This window comes from Bos indicus x Bos taurus, chromosome 19 (genome assembly GCF_003369695.1).
Source record: "Bos indicus x Bos taurus breed Angus x Brahman F1 hybrid chromosome 19, Bos_hybrid_MaternalHap_v2.0, whole genome shotgun sequence".
NCBI classification, from domain to species: Eukaryota; Metazoa; Chordata; class Mammalia; order Artiodactyla; family Bovidae; genus Bos; species Bos indicus x Bos taurus.
The window spans coordinates 36,596,691-36,616,965 of record NC_040094.1 but is presented as its reverse complement, the minus strand read 5'-3'; the positions used below and the strand labels follow the sequence as shown (position 1 = coordinate 36,616,965).

The 20,275-nt window shown below is 38.8% G+C and overlaps 1 protein-coding gene across 9 annotated transcripts in view; it reads right to left on the bottom strand.

The window, feature by feature from the left end:
* The window catches only part of MBTD1 (mbt domain containing 1), a 68,027-nt gene that overhangs the window by 38,139 nt on the left and 9,613 nt on the right, over window positions 1-20,275 (bottom strand). For 8 of the 9 annotated variants that reach the window (XM_027517491.1, XM_027517492.1, XM_027517490.1 and 5 more), the window contains one exon: window positions 1,455-1,656. In XM_027517491.1, coding sequence (XP_027373292.1) covers window positions 1,455-1,608 — 154 coding nt within the window. In that variant the 5' untranslated portion in view covers window positions 1,609-1,656. The remainder of the gene's footprint in view (window positions 1-1,454; window positions 1,657-20,275) is intronic. The other variant, XM_027517494.1, reaches the window with a different exon arrangement.

Below are 20,275 nucleotides of genomic sequence, written 5' to 3'. Positions count from 1 at the left end.
TTCAATGGGTTTAAATCTCCACCTCAACAGTTACAACTGGAGGGACTTACAGTTTCACCAGTACTTAGAAATTCTGAGAAATCATGGAAAAATGTAAGGTACCAGAGAATGAGAGATAAAGGGGATCTAAGGGGGAAAAATCATTCATCTCGCCTGAATGACTTTCTGTTGTAAAAATTCTAGAACAGATTAAAAGGTTTGCGGATCACATAGGTTAAAAAAAAAATGCAATCCCAAGGGGATAGTACGACTTTGCCAAGAACTGAACATGTCAAACTAGAACTCCCATGACTAGAATGTAAGCTCCACCAGGGACTTTATTCTATATTATTCCTATCTGTATCTTTAAAACAGAATCCGGCACATATAAAGCTCCCTCTTGTGATAGATTGCCACATTGGTATGTTATAACTAAATCATGGCAAGATGTATATTAATAGGAGTTAACACATTTGACAAAATCTCTCATGTAGCTCTGTCAATTAAGGATTAAGAAATTCAAGCTAAAGTAGAAAAGATCTAGGTAGCTATTAACTGGTTGGATGACCACACCTACTGGGTCTTGATAAATGAAGTTAAGTTCTTTGATATGATATGAATGACTGTGTACCAGGCCCTTTGATGCTTAACTTTTAATCAAAATATTAGAATATGATCTATAAGGCATAATCGTCAAATCGGAAAATGACAATCAGAAGATACTGCATTCAACATTAGATGACTGAATTAGAAATATGCCTAAATGGAAACACAGTGTCCTGAAGAAGAGATAAACGTTGAACAACCTCTGCTCTAATCACACAGGGTGACCAACTATTTGCCGGAGGTCTTTTCCAGGATAACCCTAAAACCAGGAGGGTCTCAGGCCAGTCAGGACAAGTTGCCACCCTGCAACCACACAATCTGAAGTATCTCCAGAAGAAAGTGAGTGGGATACTGATGAATTAAAACACTGTGATGCTGTGAGAAATGCTTGAAGCAACTAGGTTTACTTGGTATGCCCAAGAGAAACACTAAAAATAAATGTTTTTGTGTGAAGGAAAAAAGGACAAAAGTCAGAGTAAGGATAATTTTGGTTCAATATAAAGAATATTCTGGTAATTAGAGATACATTATCACTGAAGTGTTAAAACAGAAAACTTATAAGGAATTGTTAGAGAAGGGAGACTTACCTTGAAAGTGTCTCTCAATTCTGGAAGTCTATTATCTTACACACTTCGAATTATATGAAGTTTCTCAACAGCTTTTTGTTTTCATTTTGTTCTACTTGTTAATAAAGAGATCTAACACAAATCCAGTGATCTTATCTAGAACTGTAAGTTTCAGATTCTGTTTCTTAATTGTTCTTTAAAAATTTTAAGGGAAGTGACATGAGAAATGGAATTAAAACATACCCTCAAATATAAAGGGATGTAAAAGGTGAAGGCAGTTCACCTGAGCTGAAGTATACTCACCCATGCCAGATTTACCATCTGGGTATGTGTACACCTGGCCATTGTTTTTGATGATCGGGAGACTAGAAGGTAAAGGAGCAGCCTCCTCTTCACTCTCCTCAGAGCTGGAGCTGCTGCTTGTGTCCTCACTGCAGCTATCATAACCGTCAAACATCCCGAACGAGTCTCTTCTTTGCCTTTCGGATGGTGAAGAATGTTCAGTCTTCAAAGCAGAAGAAACCAGTAACTATGATACAGCGCTCATGTACACCACCCAAAAGACCTTAGTTCAAACTGTGATAAATGAGGTTTGCAAAATGAAAATCTAAATGGCTGTGTCAAAATGCAGCCCTTCATTTCCATGAGGCATAAACCTGTTAACTACCATGCTAGCTAAAAGGAGTAACAATGATGGAACAAACAGGGAATGGGAGTCAGAAGCTGTAACAAGTTTTGCCATAAACTAGATATATTACTTTTCTATAAAAATGTGATCAGATGATTTTTTTAAAAAGTAGTGAAATACTCGTAACAAATAGATGGTTTCTTAATTTGCCTTTTATCTCTAAAATTTTAAATTTTTATTATAATTTAGAGCATCCAGGAAATACATAGATGCTTTTAAAAATCACTAAGAGTTCTGGAGAGACTGCAAATTTTAAATTTTGGGGAGACAATTTTTAGACATTAGCTATTTCAAAAACTATAGAAGACAGCATTTCTACATGTAACACTATTTCGTTTCTTTCTTTAACATAAATAGTTAGACATAACCCAATTATCTCCAGCTAAACACTATGCCCTTTAAAAAAAACAAGCACAAAGATAACTATGTATCACATTGAGCAACTGCTACTCATATGTTCCTCCCAATATTCCCTCACTCAAGCCACCAAAATATCCCCAAACTAATACCCACCACCACTCCAACTGTTCCTGAAATCAATTCCAAAACTTCAAGTTCAGTGATAAGAAAGTTAACAGAAAGCAGGACATAACAAAGAGAAGAAAAAAAAAAGGAATATTTGAAATGAAAAAAAAAAAAAAAACCACAAACAAACCACCAAACCATTACTAAACATACACTGAGTTACAACAGAGTGAATGAAAATTGTCAGCCAAAAAATCTTTAGAGTTTGGTACCTATCTTCTTCTTTTGCTCAGTTGTAAGTTTCTTGGTATCATCTTACACTTTATGCACAATTTCTTTCCTGGCTAGTTTAAAGTCTTAACATGACCAGTAACAAAGCTGAAATCTATTTCCAAAGCTTGACAAGATAAAACCATGGAAATGCATCTCTTAGTTTTACTAAATAAACTATCATTTTCAGATATGCTTGTATTAAACAGTTTCACTGAGGAGGGGAACTGATTTTCCATTTGTATTATGTGTAACTATGAAAGCAAAAGTAGTAGTTTTTCAATCCATAAAATGGGAATATTATACACTCAAGTGAATACGATCTTAAGAAGTCCTCCCCTTGGGAGGCTCTACAAATGTTCTACAAACATTGCCACATTAAAAAAAAAAACTATTCTTCTTTCAGAACTCTCTTTTAGACCCAATTTAAAAAGGAAAAGCTGTTTGTAGTCACTTTAGAATTAGTCTCCCAATCTCCCACTATTGTTTCCCCCAGCCTGATTATTCAGCAGATTCAGTTCTGAAAATCTTAGTTATTTCTATAAATCACATGTATCTTCAAAGAACCAAAATCTGCTACCAACAGAAGATTTCAAAAAAATAAATAAGACTCTGAAGGCAATTGAAAAGGAAAAGTTTAACAATATTGGTAATACTGGTAAGCTGGTAGGGAATAGGATAATCCTTGTTTATATAAAATGTGGTGCTAATAACACATAATTATGACAGACCCAGGTTTGAGATTCAGCTTTGCCATTTACGAACTATGAACCTGGGCAAGTGATGGGCTTCTTTCTTTTGTTCATTTAGCATTCAGCAAGCATTTGTTTCTCAGAGAGGCTAAAGAGAGATCAATGGTTTTCATCAAGTTTACAGCAGATGAGTCCACAGGTGGGAAAATTCAAGCAAGGCCATGTGATAATACAAGGCACGTGAAAAGGACAAGGCCCTTAGGGCAGTCAACTGAGATTAAGGAAGGATCCTGAGCACAAAAAAGGCAGTTACTTGAATATCTGCCTTGAATATTTAGCTCAGATGACCATTACATCTACTACTGTGGGCAGGAATCCCTTAGAAGAAATGGAGTAGCCATCAACAAGAGGGTCCAAAATGCAGTACTTGGATGCAATCTCAAAAACGACAGAATGATCTCTGTTCATTTCCAAGGCAAACCATTCAATATCACGGTAATCCAAGTCTACACCCCGACCAGTAACGCTGAAGAAGCTGCAGCGGCTCAGTTCTATGAAGACCTAAAAGACCTTTAGAACTAACACTCAAAAAAGATGTCCTTTTCATTATAGGGGACTCAAATGCAAAAGTAGGAAGTCAAGAAACACCTGGAGTAACAGGAAAACTTGGCCTGGAGTACAAAATGAAGCAGGGCAAAGGCTAATAGAGTTTTGCCAAGAGAATGCACTGGTCAGAGCAGAAACCCTCTTCCAACAACACAAGACAAGACTCTACATATGGACATCACCAGATGGCCAACACTGAAACCAGACTGATTATATTCTTTGCAGCCAAAGATGGAGAAGCTCTATACAGTCAGCAAAAACAAGACCGGGAGTGGACTGTGGCTCAGATCATGAACTCCTTATTGCAAAATTGAGACTTAAATCAAAAAAAGTGGGGAAAACCACTAGACCATGCAGGTATGACCTAAATCAAATCCCTTATGATTACACAGTAGAAGTGACAAATAGATTTAAGGGACTAGATCTGATAAGACAGAGTGCCTGATGAACTACGGACGGAGGTTCATGACATTGTACAGGAGACAGGGAGACATTCCCAAGAAAAAGAAATCCAAAAAAGCAAAATGGCTGTCTGAGTAGGCCTTACAAATAGCTGTGAAAAGAAGAAAAGTGAAAAGCAAAGGAGAAAAGGAAAGATATACCCATTTGAATGCAGAGTTCCAAGGAATAGCAAGAAGAGATAAGAAAGGCTTCCTCAGTGATTAGTGCAAAGAAATAGAGAAAAATAATAGAATGGGAAAGACTAAAGATCTCTTCTGGAAAATTAGAGATACCAAGGAACATTTCATGCAAAGATGGGGTCAATAAAGGACAGAAATGGTATGAACCTAACAGAAGCAGAAGATATTAAGAAGAGGGGCCAAGAATATACAGAAGAACTATACAAAAAAGATCTTCACAACCCAGATAATCAAGATGTTGTGATCACTCACCTAGAACCAGACATTCTGGAATTCGAAGTCAAGTGGGCCTTAGGAAGCATCACTACGAACAAAGCTAGTGGAGGTGATGGAATTCCAGTTGAGCTACTTCAAATCCTAAAAGATGATGCTATGAAAGTGCTGCATTCAATATGCCAACGAATTTGGAAAATTTAGCAGTGGCCACAGGACTGGAAAAGGTCAGTTTTCATTCCAATCCCAAAGAAAGGCAATGCCAAAAATGCTCAAACTACCACACAATTACACTCACCTCACATGCTAGCAAAGTAATGTTCAAAATTCTCCAGGCCAGGCTTCAGCAATACGTGAACCATGAACTTCCAGATGTTCAAGCTGGTTTTAGAAAAGGCAGAGGAACCAGAGATCAAATTGCCAACATCTGCTGGATCATCGAAAAAGCAAGAGAGTTCCAGTAAAACATCTGCTTTATTGACGATGCCAAAGCCTTTGACTGTATGGATCACAACAAACTCTGGAAAATTCTTCACGAGATGGGAATACCAGACCACCTTATTTGCCTCTTGAGAAATCTGTATGCAGGTCAGGAAGCAGCAGTTAGAACTGGACATGGAACAATAGACTGGTTCCAAATAGGAAAAGGAGTACGTCAAGGCTGTATATTGTCACCCTGCTTATTTAACTTCTATGCAGAGTACATCATGAGAAACGCTGGGCTGGAAGAAGCACAAGCTGGAATCAAAATTGCCAGGAGAAATATCAATAACCTCAGATATGCAGATGACACCAGTGTGGCAGAAAGTGAAGAGGAACTAAAGAGCCTCTTGATGAAAGTGAAGGAGGAGAGTGAAAAAGTTGGCTTATAGCTCAACATTCAGAAAATGAAGATCATGGCATCTGGTCCCATCACTTCATGGCAAACAGATGGGGAAACAGTGACGGCCTTTATTTTTTTGGGCTCCAAAATCACAGCAGATGGTGACTCCAGCCATGAAATAAAAAGATGCTTGCTCCTTGGAAGAAAAGTTATGATCAACCTAGACAGCATATTCAAAAGCAGAGACATTACTTTGCCAACAAGGTCCATCTGGTCAAGGCTATGGTTTTTCCAGTAGTCACGTATGGATGTGAGAGTTGAACTGTAAAGAAAGCTGAGTGCCAAAGAATTGACGCTTTTGAACTGTGGTGTTGGAGAAGACTCTTGAGAGTCCCTTGGACTGCGAGGAGATCCAACCAGTCCATCCTAAAGGAAATCAGTCCTGAATATTCATTGGAAGGACTGATGTTGAAGCTGAAACTCCAATACTCTGGCCAACTGATGCGAAGTGCTGACTCATTTGAAAAGACCCTAAGGCTGGGAAAGATTGAGGGCAGGAGGAAAAGGGGACAACAGAGGATGAGATGGTTGGATGGCATCACCAACTCAGTGGACATGAGTTTGGGTGGACTCTGGGAGTTGGTGATAGATAGGGAGGCCTCACGTGCTGCAGTCCATGAGGTCACAAAGAGTCGGACATGACCGAGCAACTGAACTGAACTGAGTATCTGGTGCTGGAATATTCTAGGCAAAGGAAAGGCAAGACAGAGGCTTTAGGGCTGGCATATACTTGATGCATTGAAAGGTCAGGGTAGCTGGTACCTGGTGAGATGGGGTATGAGGAGGATGCTACACTCAGATTACCAGAGCCCTTGAAGGCCAGAGTATAAGTTTGACATACGTTTTTTTTCCTGAGGGCAACATAAAGACACTATGAAGTATTTTTCACAATGCCTGGAATATACATTTAGTAAAAACTAGCTAGAATTGTAAGTTCTAATAAATTCATACACCCTAACTCCATGCAGAGATTATCTTTTACAACCCAGAGTTTTCATAGAAGCTTGTCGTCCACTTGATAGTCAGCTTGCTTAGCAGCTAACATATTTACTGACCCTTTAGTGTCAATAGAGTATCTTATTCTGACTCAACTTGTTAAGAGAATATAAACCTAAAATTTCGGAGAGTCAAACATTTTAGTGTTAATAATTAAAGGGTGTTAACATTTAAAAAAAAAGGATTATGATCAAACATATTTAGGAAATTGTCCTTACTTCAAAGCCCTCTACGAACCCTTAACACATTGTGAACATTACAATAATTTAAGAGGAATATACAGTATGCAGCCCTTTCCAAAGCATCTTTAAGGACTTTTGTTCTAGAGAGATACTCTCTAATCTCTTCCACGGACCCTGCAAACACAGAATATGTCATCCAAGGAACACAAGGGGAATATGCCCAGTGTTTATGTGATTGTATTTACTGCTCCTCAGCCCAGTCACTGGACTGAACCTGGGCCACAGCAGTGAGAGGCTGGAATCCCTAACTGCTAGGCCACCAGGAAACTCTGTATTCCATTTTGGTATAACTTTTCCTGGAGTTAGCAATTGTCTCATTCCTTTTTCATTTAATCTCTATTAAAAGTATCTATTGCCTTTTTCTAAATCCTTCAACTGTCAAAGGTTCATTTTTATCCTGGAGCCACCTTCATCCCTCCTCCTCCAATATATGGTTGCTTTCTAGACCTCCTGTACAGCTGTCAATCCAAGGACATCCCTTTTATCATTGTCTTGGCAAGTTTTGACAAATACAGCACTCATTAAACTATCACCACAGTCAAGATACAGAACCTGTCCATAATCACCATATGTTTCTTCATGCTGCTTTGTAAATTCTTTCCCTCCCCTGGCCCCATCCGTTCCCCAAGTAGTTTGCTGCTGCTAAGTCGCTTCAGTCGTGTCCGACTCTGTGCAACCCCACTGACGGCAGCCCACCAGGGTCCTCTGTCCCTGGGATTCTCCAGGCAAGAACAATGGAGTGGGCTGTCATTTCCTCCTCAAGTGCATGAAAGTGAAAAGTGAAAGTGAAGTCGCTCAGTCGTGTCCAACTCTTCGAAACCCCATGGACTGTAGCCCATAGGCTCCTCCATCCATGGGATTTCCCAGGCAAGAGTACTGGAGTGGGTTGCCATTGCCTTCTCCCCAAGTAGCTTACTGATCTGTTTTCTGTGACTGTACATTAATTTTTTCAAAGTTTTAAATATAAATGAAATCATACAGCTTCTTTTGGGGGGGGGTACAGTTTTTCACTCAGCATAATTATTATGAGATTTGTCCCTGTTATGAGTATCAGTAATTCATTTATTTTTATCATAAAGTAGCGAGATGGAATTACTGTGTGGACATATCAAAATGTATTTATTCAGTTCAGTTGCTCAGTTGTTTCTGACTCTTTGCAACCCCATGAACTGCAGCACGCCAGGCTTCCCTGTCCATCACCAACTCCCAGAGCTTACTCAAACTCATGTCCATTGAGTTGGTGATGGCATCCAACCATCTCGACCTCTGTTGTCCCCTTCTACTCCTGCCTTCAATCTTTCCCAGCATCAGGGTCTTTTCAAATGAGTCAGTTCTTCATGTTAGGTGGCCAAAGTATTGGAGTTTCAGATTCAGCATCAGTCCTTCCAATGAATATTCAGGACTGATTTCCTTTAAGATGGACTGGTTGGATCTCCTTGCAGTCCAAGGGACTCTCAAGAGTGTTCTCCAACACCACAGTTCAAAAGCATCAATTCTTTGGCACTCAGCCTTCTTTATAGTCCAACTCTCACGTCTATACATGACCAGTGGAAAAACCATAATCTTGACTAGACATACCTTTGGTGGCAAAGTAATGTCTCTGCTTTTTAATATGCTGTCAGGATGGTCATGGCTCTTCTTCCAAGGATCAAGTATCTTTTAATTTCATGGCTGCAGTCACAGTCTGCAGTGATTTTGAAGTCCAAGAAAATAAAGTCTCTCACTGTTTCCGTTGTTTCACCATCTACTTGCCATGAAGTGATGGGACTGGATGCCATGATCTTAGTTTTCTGAATACTGAGTTTTAAGCCAATTTTTTCATTCTTCTCTTTCATTTTCATCAAGAGGCTCTTTAGTATTTCTTCACTTTCTGCCATAAGGATGGTGTCATTTGCATATCTGAGGTTATTGATATTTCTCCCGGCAATCTTGATTCCAGTTTGTGCTTTTAACTCTGCATATAAGTTAAATAAGCAGGGTGACAATATACAGCCTTGACATACTCCTTTCCAGATTTGGAACCAATCTACAGTTCAATGTCCAGTTCTAACTGTTGTTTCTTGACCTGCAATATGATTTCTCAGGAGGCAGGTCAAGTGGTCTGATACTCCCATCTCTTTAAGAATTTTCCACAGTTTGTTGCAATCCACACAAAGACTTTGGCATACTCAATAAAGCAGAAGTAGATGTTTTTCTGGAACTCTCCTGCTTTTTTCATGATCCAACGGATGTTGGCAATTTGATTTCTCGTTCCTTTGCTTTTTCTAAATCCAGCTTGAACATCTGGAAGTTCATGGTTCACCTACTGTTGAACCATGGCTTGGAAAATTTTGAGCATTACTTTGCTAGCGTGTGAGATTAGTGCAATTGTGCAGTAGTTTGAACATTCTTTGGCATTGCTTCTCTTTGGGATTGGAATAAAAACTGACCTTTTTCAATCCTGTGGCCACTTCTGAGTTTTCCAAACTCACTGGCACATTGAGTGCAGCACCTTCAGGGCATCATCTTTTAGGATTTGAAATAGATCAATTGGAATTCCATCACCTCCACTAGCTTTGTTTGTAGTGATGCTTCCTAAGGCCTACTTGATTTCACATTCCAAGATGCCTGGCTCTAGGTGAGTGATCACACCATTATGCTTATCTGGGACATGAAGATCTTTTTTGTATAGTTCTGTGTGTTCTTGCCCCCTCTTCTTAATATCCTCTGCTTCTGTTAGGCCCATACCATTCCTGTCCTTTACTGTGTCCTCTCTGCATGAAATGTTCCCTTGGTATCTCTAATTTTCTAGAAGAGATCTCTAGTCTTTCCCATTCTACTATTTTCCTCTATTTCTTTGCACTGACCATTGAGGAAGCCTTCCTTATCCCTCCTTGCTATTCTTTGGAACTCTGCATTCAAAGGGTACATCTTTCCTTTTCTCCTTTGCCTTTAGCTTCTCTTCTATTCTCAGCTATTTGTAAGGCCTCCTCAGGCAACCATTTTGCCTTTTTGCATTTCTTTTTCTTGGGGATGGTCTTGATCACTGCCTCCTGTACAATGTTCTTATGATTAGACTGGGTTTATACTTTTGGGAAGAAGATCACAGATATCAAGTGTCCTTTGTTACATCAAGGATAAATCCTTCAACATCGTTCATCCCTGTTGATGCTGACCTTGATTACTTGCCTGAGAAGTATGTCAGTTTTCTCTACTCTAAAATTACTCCTCTCCCCTCCTCCATATTTTACTCTTTGGAAGAACTATTGGAAGTCCATGCTTAAGGAGTTGGGAATTAAGCACCCCCTCCATAAGGGTGGACTATCTACACAAATTATTTGGAATTCTTTTGCACAGATTTCCTCTCCTTTACTAAGATAAAAATTCCTTCTTTTTGGATTTGAGATTTTCTCATCATTAGATTCTGGAGAAGGCAATGGCAACCCACTCTAGTACTCTTGCCTAGAGAATCTGAGGGATGGGGGAGCCTGGTGAGCTGCCGTCTATGGGGCTGCACAGAGTCAGACACGACTGAAGCGACTTAGCAGCAGCAGCAGCATCATTAGATTCAGACTGTATATTCCCAGTTGAAATACTACATAACTGATGATACTTTTCTCAGGGAAGCAAATCCAGATTACATGTGTCCATCTGCCCCTTACTGGTGATGATAAGTTTGAAGACTTGGTCTAGTTGCCATCTGGTTCTTCACTAAAGTCTTACTATTTTTCTTAAATAAGCAGTCTATAGGAAGATGGGGCTTCCCCTGTGGCTCAGCAGTAAAGAATCTGCCTTTGATGCAGGAGGCACAGAGACATGTGTTCAATCCCTGGGTCAGCAAGATCCCTTGGAGGAGAAAATGGCAACCCACTCTAGAAATCTGGCCTGGAAAATCTCAGGGACAGAGAAGCCTGGTGGGCTACAGTTCATGGCGTTGCAAAGAGTTGGACACACGACTGAGCAATTAAACAACTACTATAGAGGACACTTCAAGACCATGTGAATAAAGTGCTCATCAAAATGTCACTCCAGATTTAGCATTCAGTGATTTTTGCCCAATCTTTTACTATGATTTTCCAATCCCAGAAATCCTTCCATATCCATCAGCTGGTATTCTTCTGTAAAGAAAAGCTCTCTTTCCTCTCTTATGGCTTTTAACTTCTGGATTCCTATGTTTCAGTGGTTTATAATTCCCTATTGTCCTTTGTTATTTGGGGGTTCAAACCATGCCAGATTCGGCCAGCTGGAACCCATTCAGGCAGACTCCTGTGTCATTCTGACATGGCCCTATCATTTTTGAGCATTTCTTTACTTTCTGGTATCACAAGACAGTCAAGGCTTATCTTCTACTCACTTTCTGTCTCAAATCTGGAATCAACCATTTCTCCAGAGAGCCCTGGTTTCTTTTATTGGCAATGTTAGAAATAAAGACCTAGGTGGTCCATGTGCTCATTGCCACTAGGGTATCTGTTTGATTCTGGAGCCCTTCAGTGCATGTGAGTTGGAATAAATATGCACACAAAAATGTGACATTTGTCTTATATATATACACAATGTATTTTAGAAAATCATGAGTTCACACTTACATTTTCCATCCCTACAGGGCTTTTCCTTACCTTCCCACATTCCTATTTGTTGCTCTCTTCTTCTACTGAAAACCCTGGCCTCCAACAAAATTAACATTTATATGCTCCATCCTTTTCTATATTTAAATAAGTTTCAGAAGCATAACATCTATACTGCTATAAAAATGAACTTTTATATTCGGAATTTCTTTGTAATCTCTTGTCTCCAAACCAAGCAATAGAATATCAAGTTCAAGAATTACCTGGATTTGTTATTTCTCTCTCCTTCAGTTGTGGTTATAGTTACTAACTTGAAATAAGCTGGGTTTTGGTTTGCATCTCCCTTGACATCCTTAGTGAATTTGTTTCAGTTTTAGGGACTATCAAAAAAATCAGGAGATGTAAGTTGGAGAAATATCATTTCCTTGCCTTACCCTACCACTGACTCTTGTAAGGTGGGTAACCAACTTTATTGCTTTCTGGTTCATCTCTTATTGTATCTATGTTTTAAAAAGTTAAACAGGTATATTTATGCTTCCTTATTTCTTCTTCTTTCTTACACAAAAGGCCACATACTAAATTCCTCCATCCCTTGCTTTTATTTAGAAAATTACCCTGGAAAACACTGTTTCAAAGCATAGACATCTTCCTCATTTCTTTTTTTTATGTTTTATTTTTCCTCATTTCTTTTTAAGCTGAACAGTTCCTACATTGTGTGTTTATCAAACTAATCTCACTTAGACATTTAATAGTTTTCAGTGTTTTACAATGAAAAATATGACAAATTTTTGTCATATGACAAATGACAAATATTGCTGCCATGAACATATACATGTATATGAATTATTTGTGGTAAACCTTCAGGATATACTCCCAGAAGTGTGACTGCTGGTTAGAATGGTGAATGTAGTAATTTTGTTAGCTATTGCCAAGTTCTCCTGCATGGAGATTTCACCATTTTGAATTTACTCTGGCAATAAAGAAGAAGTCGGAGAAGGCAATGGCAACCCACTCCAGTACTCTTGCCTGGAAAATGCCAAGGATGGAGGAGCCTGGTAGGCTGCAGTCCATGGGGTTGCTAAGAGTCAGAAACGACTAAGTGACTTCACTTCCACTTTTCACTTTCATGCACTGGAGGAGGAAATGGCAACCCACTCCAGTGTTCTTGCCTGGAGAATCCCAGGGATGGCAGGGCCTGGTGGGCTGCCGTCTATGGGGTTGCACAGAGTCGGACATGACTGAAGCGACTTAGCAGCAGCAGTGAAGAAGTAAGAGTGTTTTTTTTTTGCCAATATGCTGATTCATATGCTGGATGAAAACAGTATGTTCGTGCAGTCTCCTCTGCTGTTTTAACTTTTTACTTGGAAATAACTCTTGAATTTTCAGAAAAGTTGGAAAAATAGTACAATGAAATCCTGTGTATTCTACTCAGATTCACTAATCGATAAAAAATCGCTCCGTTTGTTTAATTCTTCTGTTGAAATATATATTTTTCTGAACCATTTGAGAGTGAGTTGCATAGTTTTTTTTTGTTTGTTTTGATTGCACCCCATCAGCATGAAGGATCAGAGTTCCCTGGCCAGAGATCAAACCCGTGCCCCCTGAAGTTTCCACTGCAGAACCTTAACCACTGGACCACCAGGAAGTCCCATACATGTCTTTTTATTCCAAACTGCTTCAGTGTGCATTTCCTGAGAATATAAACATTCTCTCATAACTACACCACAATTATTCAATTTCAGGAAATTTAACATAAAACACTTTGCCCTAACTTACCATCTGTAGTTCAATGGACCCAATAATATCCTTTATAAATTTCTTCCCTCCAGTCCAGGATCACATGTTGTATTTGTTTCCTTAGTTTTCTTTAATCTAGAAGATTGCTTTCAGAGAATATAGGCCTCCTCCCCTCTTGGTGCTGTCTAGGTTTTCCAGTATACTTACCTTACATACTTCTCCCTGAAATTAATAAGCAATCTTAGGGACACATTTAAAACAAATACTGTTTCTCATCGAAATTCCACCCTTCTCTTCCCTAACTCAGGCATCCAAAAGCTCCTGCAGAACCAAACATTATGATGTCACAAAATGATTTTCTAATTCTAGTATTCTCTTACCAGTCAGTAGGAAACTCTCTCATCATCCCCTTTATATATCTACCTACTCATTATCAGTATGAGCTCACTAACTCCTTTTTTTTCCCCCAGTAGTTTATAATTCCGGAGAAGGCAATGGCACCCACTCCAGTACTCTTGCCTGGAAAATCCCATGGATGGAGGAGCCTGGTAGGCTGTAGTCCATGGGGTCGCTAAGAGTCGGACATGACTGAGCGACTTCGCTTTCACTTTTCACTTTCATGCATTGGAGAAGGAAACGGCAACCCACTCCAGTGTTCTTGCCTGGAGAATCCCAGGGACAGGGGAGCCTGGTGGCTGCCGTCTATGGGGTCACACAGAGTCGGACACGACTGAAGTGACTTAGCATAGCATAGTTTATTTATTTATTTTTTTCATAGCATAGTTTATAATTCATTACTGTCCTTAATTATTTGGGGGTTCAAATCACCCCAGATTTGGCTACTAGGATCACTCTGAACTAACTCCACGTCATTCTGACATGCCCACATCCATTTTGGACAATGCCTTACTTTCTGGGATATCAAGATAATCTAGTATTATTTTAAACCTACGCTGCTCCAGCTCTGAAATCAACCATTTCTCCAAGGAGCTCTCACCCTTTTTAGTGGGGACTGGTATTATAAACCAATACAATTTTACATTAAGCCATTATCATTCTTGTAAATGTGTGTGGATTTGTCTGTTCTTATCTTTTATCCTTTTTTTTTTCAGTGTTTTTAATCTTTCAAATGTTTACTCAAAACTTTGTATTTAGGAATTTACCCTAAATTTGCCCTTGTGTGTTATATATGGCAAATTTTTTATTTTGCTTATAGTTTTTTGTCATGCAACTAAAATTTTTTAATGTAGTAAAATTTATCAGTATTTTCTTTCAATGTACCTTGATCTTGAATCACAGAAAAATGTCCAAATTCACCTATATATGTTATTTGTAGTTTTTGATAATTGTATCACTGATCCAGAGTTTATTCTTAGGTATGGTGTGAAGAGGGGGGTTCTAGGTAGTGCTAGTGGTAAAGAATCTGCATGCCAATGCAGAAGACACAAGAGACATGGGTTTGATTCCTGGATCAGAAGATCCCCTGGAGTAGGAAATATCACCCCACTCCAGTATCCTTGCCTGGAAAATTCCACAGGCAGAGGAGCCTCGTGGGCTACTGTCCATGGGGTCGCACAGTCCAACACAACTAAGCACACAAAAAAATGAGGTGAAGAATAGACCTAACGTTATCTTTCCCCAACTACCTAGTTGTAGTAACCCTTTTTACTAAAATGTCTATTTTATCACAGTGCTTTGAAACACCACTTTATACATCAGGTTTCCATATGTAGTTGTCTCCATATCTAAACTTTATATTATTTCATGTATTTTCCCTTTAATGTTTCAAAACTCTTGCATGTTTTACTTTTCCAAATGAACTTCAGTACTAACTAATTTAGCTCTGTATCGTAAAATTGTTGGGTATTATTAGGGTCTCATTAGATTTACTAACTTAGGAAGAAGTGACATCTTCATAATACTGAGACGTCTTAAGTAAGAATATGAAATGTGTTTTACAGTCTGCATCATCTTAGGAATTTAAGCATATTTTGTGGTTAATATAAGTGCAATTTTTCCTTGTTATATTGTTGACTTATTTATTTAGCACATTGTTGTTCAGTTCCTCAGTGGTGTTCAACTCTTTGTGACCCTATCAACTGCAGCACACCAGGCTTTCCTGTCCTTCACTATCTCCTGGAGTATGCTCAAACTCATGTCCATTGAGTCAATGATGCCATCCAACCATCTCATCCTCTGTTGCTCCTTTCTCTTCATGTCCTCAATCTTTCCCAGCATCACAGTCTTTTCCAGTGAGCTGGCTCTTTACAACAGAGCCTTTACAACAGGTGGCGAAAGTACTGGAGCTTCATTATCAGTCCTTCCAATGAATATTCAAGGATGATTTCCTTTAGGATTGCCTGGTTAGATTTCCTTGCTGTCCAAGGGACTCTCAAGGGTCTTCTCCAACCCCACAGTTCAAAAGTGTTAATTTCTTCGGCACTTAGCCTTCTTTAGGGTCCAACTCTCACATCTGTACATGACCATTTGAAAAACCATAGCTCTGACTATATGGAACTTTGATGGCAAAGTGATGTCTCTGCCTTTTTTTTTAAAACAGTGTTTAGGTTTGTCATAGCTTTCCTTCTGAGGAGCAAGCATCTTTTAATTTGTGCAGTCACCGTTCATATTGATTTTGGAGCCCAAGAAAATAAAGTGTCATTGTTTCCATTTTTTCCCCATCTATTTGCCATGAAGTGATGTGACTGGATGCCATGATATTTGTTTTTTGATTGTTGAATCTTAAGCCAGCTTTTTCACTCCACTCTTTCACCTTTATCAAGAGTACACTAAGGTGTATCATTTTATATCCTGCAATCTTGCAAAGTTATTTTTAAAGTTTTGTCATTAATTTTCTAGGGCTTTTCAGATAAACTATCATGTCACTTGCAAAGAAACTTCTCTTTCCCACTATGCTTATAATTGTTTTCTTTTTCCTAACTGATTGGTTCACACTTCTAGTACAATGTTAAACAGTGGAGACAAGGGACACCCTTTCTTTCTGATCTTAGTGTTTCCCTACTAAGATGCTAGTTTTAGGATTAAGGTGTGTGTATATATGTATATGGTGCATGTATATTTATGAAAATCATGTTAAGGAAGAATCCATCCATTCTTGTTTTCTTAAAAATTTCTATAAGGAATAGATCTTTCCTATTGTCACAGACTTACCCAGCATCTAAAAAGAAAATATGACTGTTCTCCTTAGAGCTATTAATATGGTAAATTATACATCAGTAGAGTTCCAAATACTGAATCATTCTTGTATTCCTACTACAAACCTTACTTTATCACAATATATTTGAATACAGCGCTAGAGATTGCACAACATTTAGCATTTTGCATTGACATTCACAAATGTCTGATTTTCATTTCTTTGCATTATTTTTATCAGGTCAAAAAATTGGTTATTAGTCTTGCTTCATAAAAATACTTAGATCGTTTTCCTTCATTTTTTATGGTCTGAAATGATTCGTGTAGCATTGGTCACTAAAGGTTTCACAGAATCCTATGTGAAATCATTTGGGTCTGGTGTTTCGTGGAATAGGTGTTAGTTGCTCAGCCGTGTTTGACTCCTTGCGATCCCATGGACTGTAGCCTGCCGGGCTCCTCCAGGATTCTCCAGGCAAGAATTCCTGGAGAATTGCCATTCCCTTCACCAGGGGATCTTTTGGACCTAGGGGTAGACCCCAGGTCTCTTGCACTGCAGTCTGATTCTTTACTGGTTCAGCCACCAGGCAAGCTACTTGTAGGATACCTACTTGATAATTTCTCCAACTCTTCTATGGAAAGTGTTCAAGTATTTTTTTTTTTTTTTAATCTTTGGTGAGGTCAATTTTCTGAAACTATATTTTCCTAATAATCCATTTCATCTAGGTTCTCAAATTTATTTGCATAGTGTATGCAAAATAGTTGTTTATGATTTTCTCAATGTGTTTTGTATCAAATTATCCTTTTGTTATGCATTCTGTATGTCTGTGCATCCTCCTCTTCCCCTTGATTAAACTAGCTAATGGTTTACTTATTTTGTGAATTTCAATATAAAGGTCCAGGACTGACCCATCAATTTTACATACAGTTTTCTCTGCTTTTTAACAAATTAATTTCTACATTTACCTATTACTTCTTTTGTTTTCTGTGTTTTGCTTTGGCTTACTTTGCTATTCTTTTTTGTTTCTGAGTTGGGAATTATTTATTTTCAATCTTTTATTTTTACTATGCTAAAGTAACCAAGAAGGCAAAGTGATGTTATCTGAGGAGGCTTTACAAATAGCAGAAGAACAAAGAGAAGTGAAAAGCAAGGGAGAGGGGAGAGGTACACCCAATTAAATACAGAGTTCCAAAGGAATAGCTGGGAGAAACAAGAAGGCCTTCTTCAATGAACAGGGCTTAGTAATTGAAGAAAACAAAAAAAAGAGCAAGACTAGAGATCTCTTCAGGAAAACTGGAAACATCAAGGGGCCATTCCACCCAAAGATGGGCACAATAAAGGATAAAAATGGTAGAGACCTAGTAGACGCTGAAGAAATCAAGTAAAGATAGAATACATGGAAGAGCTGTATAAAAAAGATCTTAATGAACCAAATTACTACAATGATATGGTTAGTCATCCAGAACAAGACATTATGGATTGTGAAGTCAAGTGGGCCTTAAGAAGCACTGCTGTTAATAAAGCTAGTGGATATGATGAAATTCCAGCAGGACTATTCAAAATCCCTAAAAGATGAGGCCATCAAGGTTTTGCATTCCTTATGTCAGCAAATCTGGAAGACCCAGCAGTGGCCACAGGACTGGAAAAGGTCAATCCTCAACATAATTCCCAAGAAAGGCGGTACCAAAGAATGTGCTAACGACTGGACAATTGCACTCATCTCCCATGCTAGTAAGGTCATGGGTAAAATCCTGCATGCCAGGCTTCAGCATTATGCAAACTAAGAACTTCTAGATGTCCAAGCTGGGTTTAGAAAAGGAAGAGGAACTGGAAATTAAACTGCCAACCTTCGCTGGATTATAGAGAAAGCAAGGGAATTTCAGAAAAACAACTATCTCTGTTTCATCAACTATGCTAAAGCCTCTGACTGTGTGGATCATTACAAACTGTGGAAAGCTCTTAGAGAGATGGAAATACCAGATCATCTTACCTATCTCCTGAGAAACCTGTATGTGGGTCAAGTTAGTTGTATGGAACAACCAACTGGTTCAAGACAGAGAAAGGAGTACAACAGGGCTGTCTGCTGTCACCGTGTTTAACCTACACGCTGAGCACATCATGAGAAATGCTGGGCTGGATGAGTTACAAGCTGGAATCCAGATAGGCGGGAGAAACATCAACAACCTCAGCTACGCACATGATACCACTCTAATGGCAGAAAGCAAAGAGGAACTTAAGAGCCTCTTGATGAGGGTGAAGGAGGAGAGTGAAAAGAGCTGGCTTAAGACTAAATATTAAAAAAACTAAGATAATGGCATCTGGCCCCATTACTACATGGCAAACAGAAGGGGAAAAGGTAGAAGTAGTGACAATTTCCTCTCCTTGGGCTCCAAAATCACTACGGACGATGACTGTAGCCATGAAATTAAAGGACACTTGCTCCTTGGAAGAAAAGCTATGACAAACCTAGACAGTGTGTTGAAAAGCAGAGACATTATTCTGCCGACAAAAATCCACATAGTCAACGCTATGGTCTTCCCAGTGGTCACATATGGTTATGAGAGCTGGACCATAAAGAAGGCAGAATGCCAAAGAATTGATGCCTTCAAAATGTGGTGCTGGAGAAAACTCCAGAAAGTCCCTTGGACAGCAAAGAGATCAAACCAGTCAATCTTAAGGGAAATCAACCCTGAATACTCACTGGAAGGACTGAAGCTAAAGTGCCAGTATTTTGGTCATCTGATACAAACAGACGACTCTTTGGAAAAGTGCCTGATGCTGGGAAAGATTGAGGGCAGAAGGAGAAGAGGGTGTCAGAAGATGAAATGGCTGGATGGAATCACTGATGCAATGAACAATAACTTGGGCAAGCCCTAGGAGATGGTAAGGGACAGGGAGACCTGGCATGTTGCAGTCCATGGGGTTGCAAAGAGTCTGAGACCACTATGCGACTGAACAACAACAAAGTAACCAGATGAGGCCCAAGATGGAGTTGCTCAGGCTGAGGCCCAAGTCAGAAAACCAAAATTTAATGGTTAAGTTTCTACACTCAGCTCTTCCGGAAGAGACAGGCCTAGGTCAACCTAGGCACAAATCAGCACCAATTACTTGAGGCAGCTCCAAGACCTCTTTTTGCTTCATTAAGTCAAGTAACACCATTTTAACCAATCAGTAAATGTCTAGTAAAACTTCCTTGTTCCCCTTGCTCACTTTGGTCTATCAAAATCTCTTGGCCTTGTGCAGCTTTTCAGAGTGCCTTTCTAACTGCTAGACTGGATGCTGTCCAATGTATCAATTGCTGATAAAGCCCAGAAAACCTTTAAAAGTCACATTTGCATTTTCCTTTAACAACTGACTGATAATTTAGGAGTATGAATTTTCCTCTGCTCAAGGCTTTAAGTATATTCCACAAATTCTGATACATATGCAGTATTTTCATTATTGTTATTTTTATAAATTCTGTACTTTGCTTGCATTCCCCTTTTACCCAAGTTAATATTTTTAAACTGAGGCAAGATTTTGAATGCCTATCAAGATGCAGAACTTCTCTATCACTCTAGAAAACTCTCTCATGTCCTTTTCCAGTCTGTTTTTCTCCTCCCTGCAGTTTTAGCACAATTGGTTAATTCTGCATATATTTAAGACTTTATATAAATGGAATAAAACTGTATGGACATTTTTGGTATCTAATTTATTTCACTCAGCACAATATTTTTGAGATTTATCCATGTTATTACATGTACAATGGTTCATTGCTTCTTTCGGCTGAGTAATACTCAACTTTCTCAATATATTAGTCCATCCATTCTCCACCCAGACTTGACTACTATGAATAAAACTGCTATGAACATTCTTGCCAAGACTTTATAACATATAATAGGTCACTAAAGTTAAAGATGGAAGTGCCCTTTTGCTTTTTGGTTTGCTTTTGTGTTCTTGAATGGAACCTAGTGATGTTTTCCTCATTTAGCAATGATTTTTGTGAATACTTGGTGT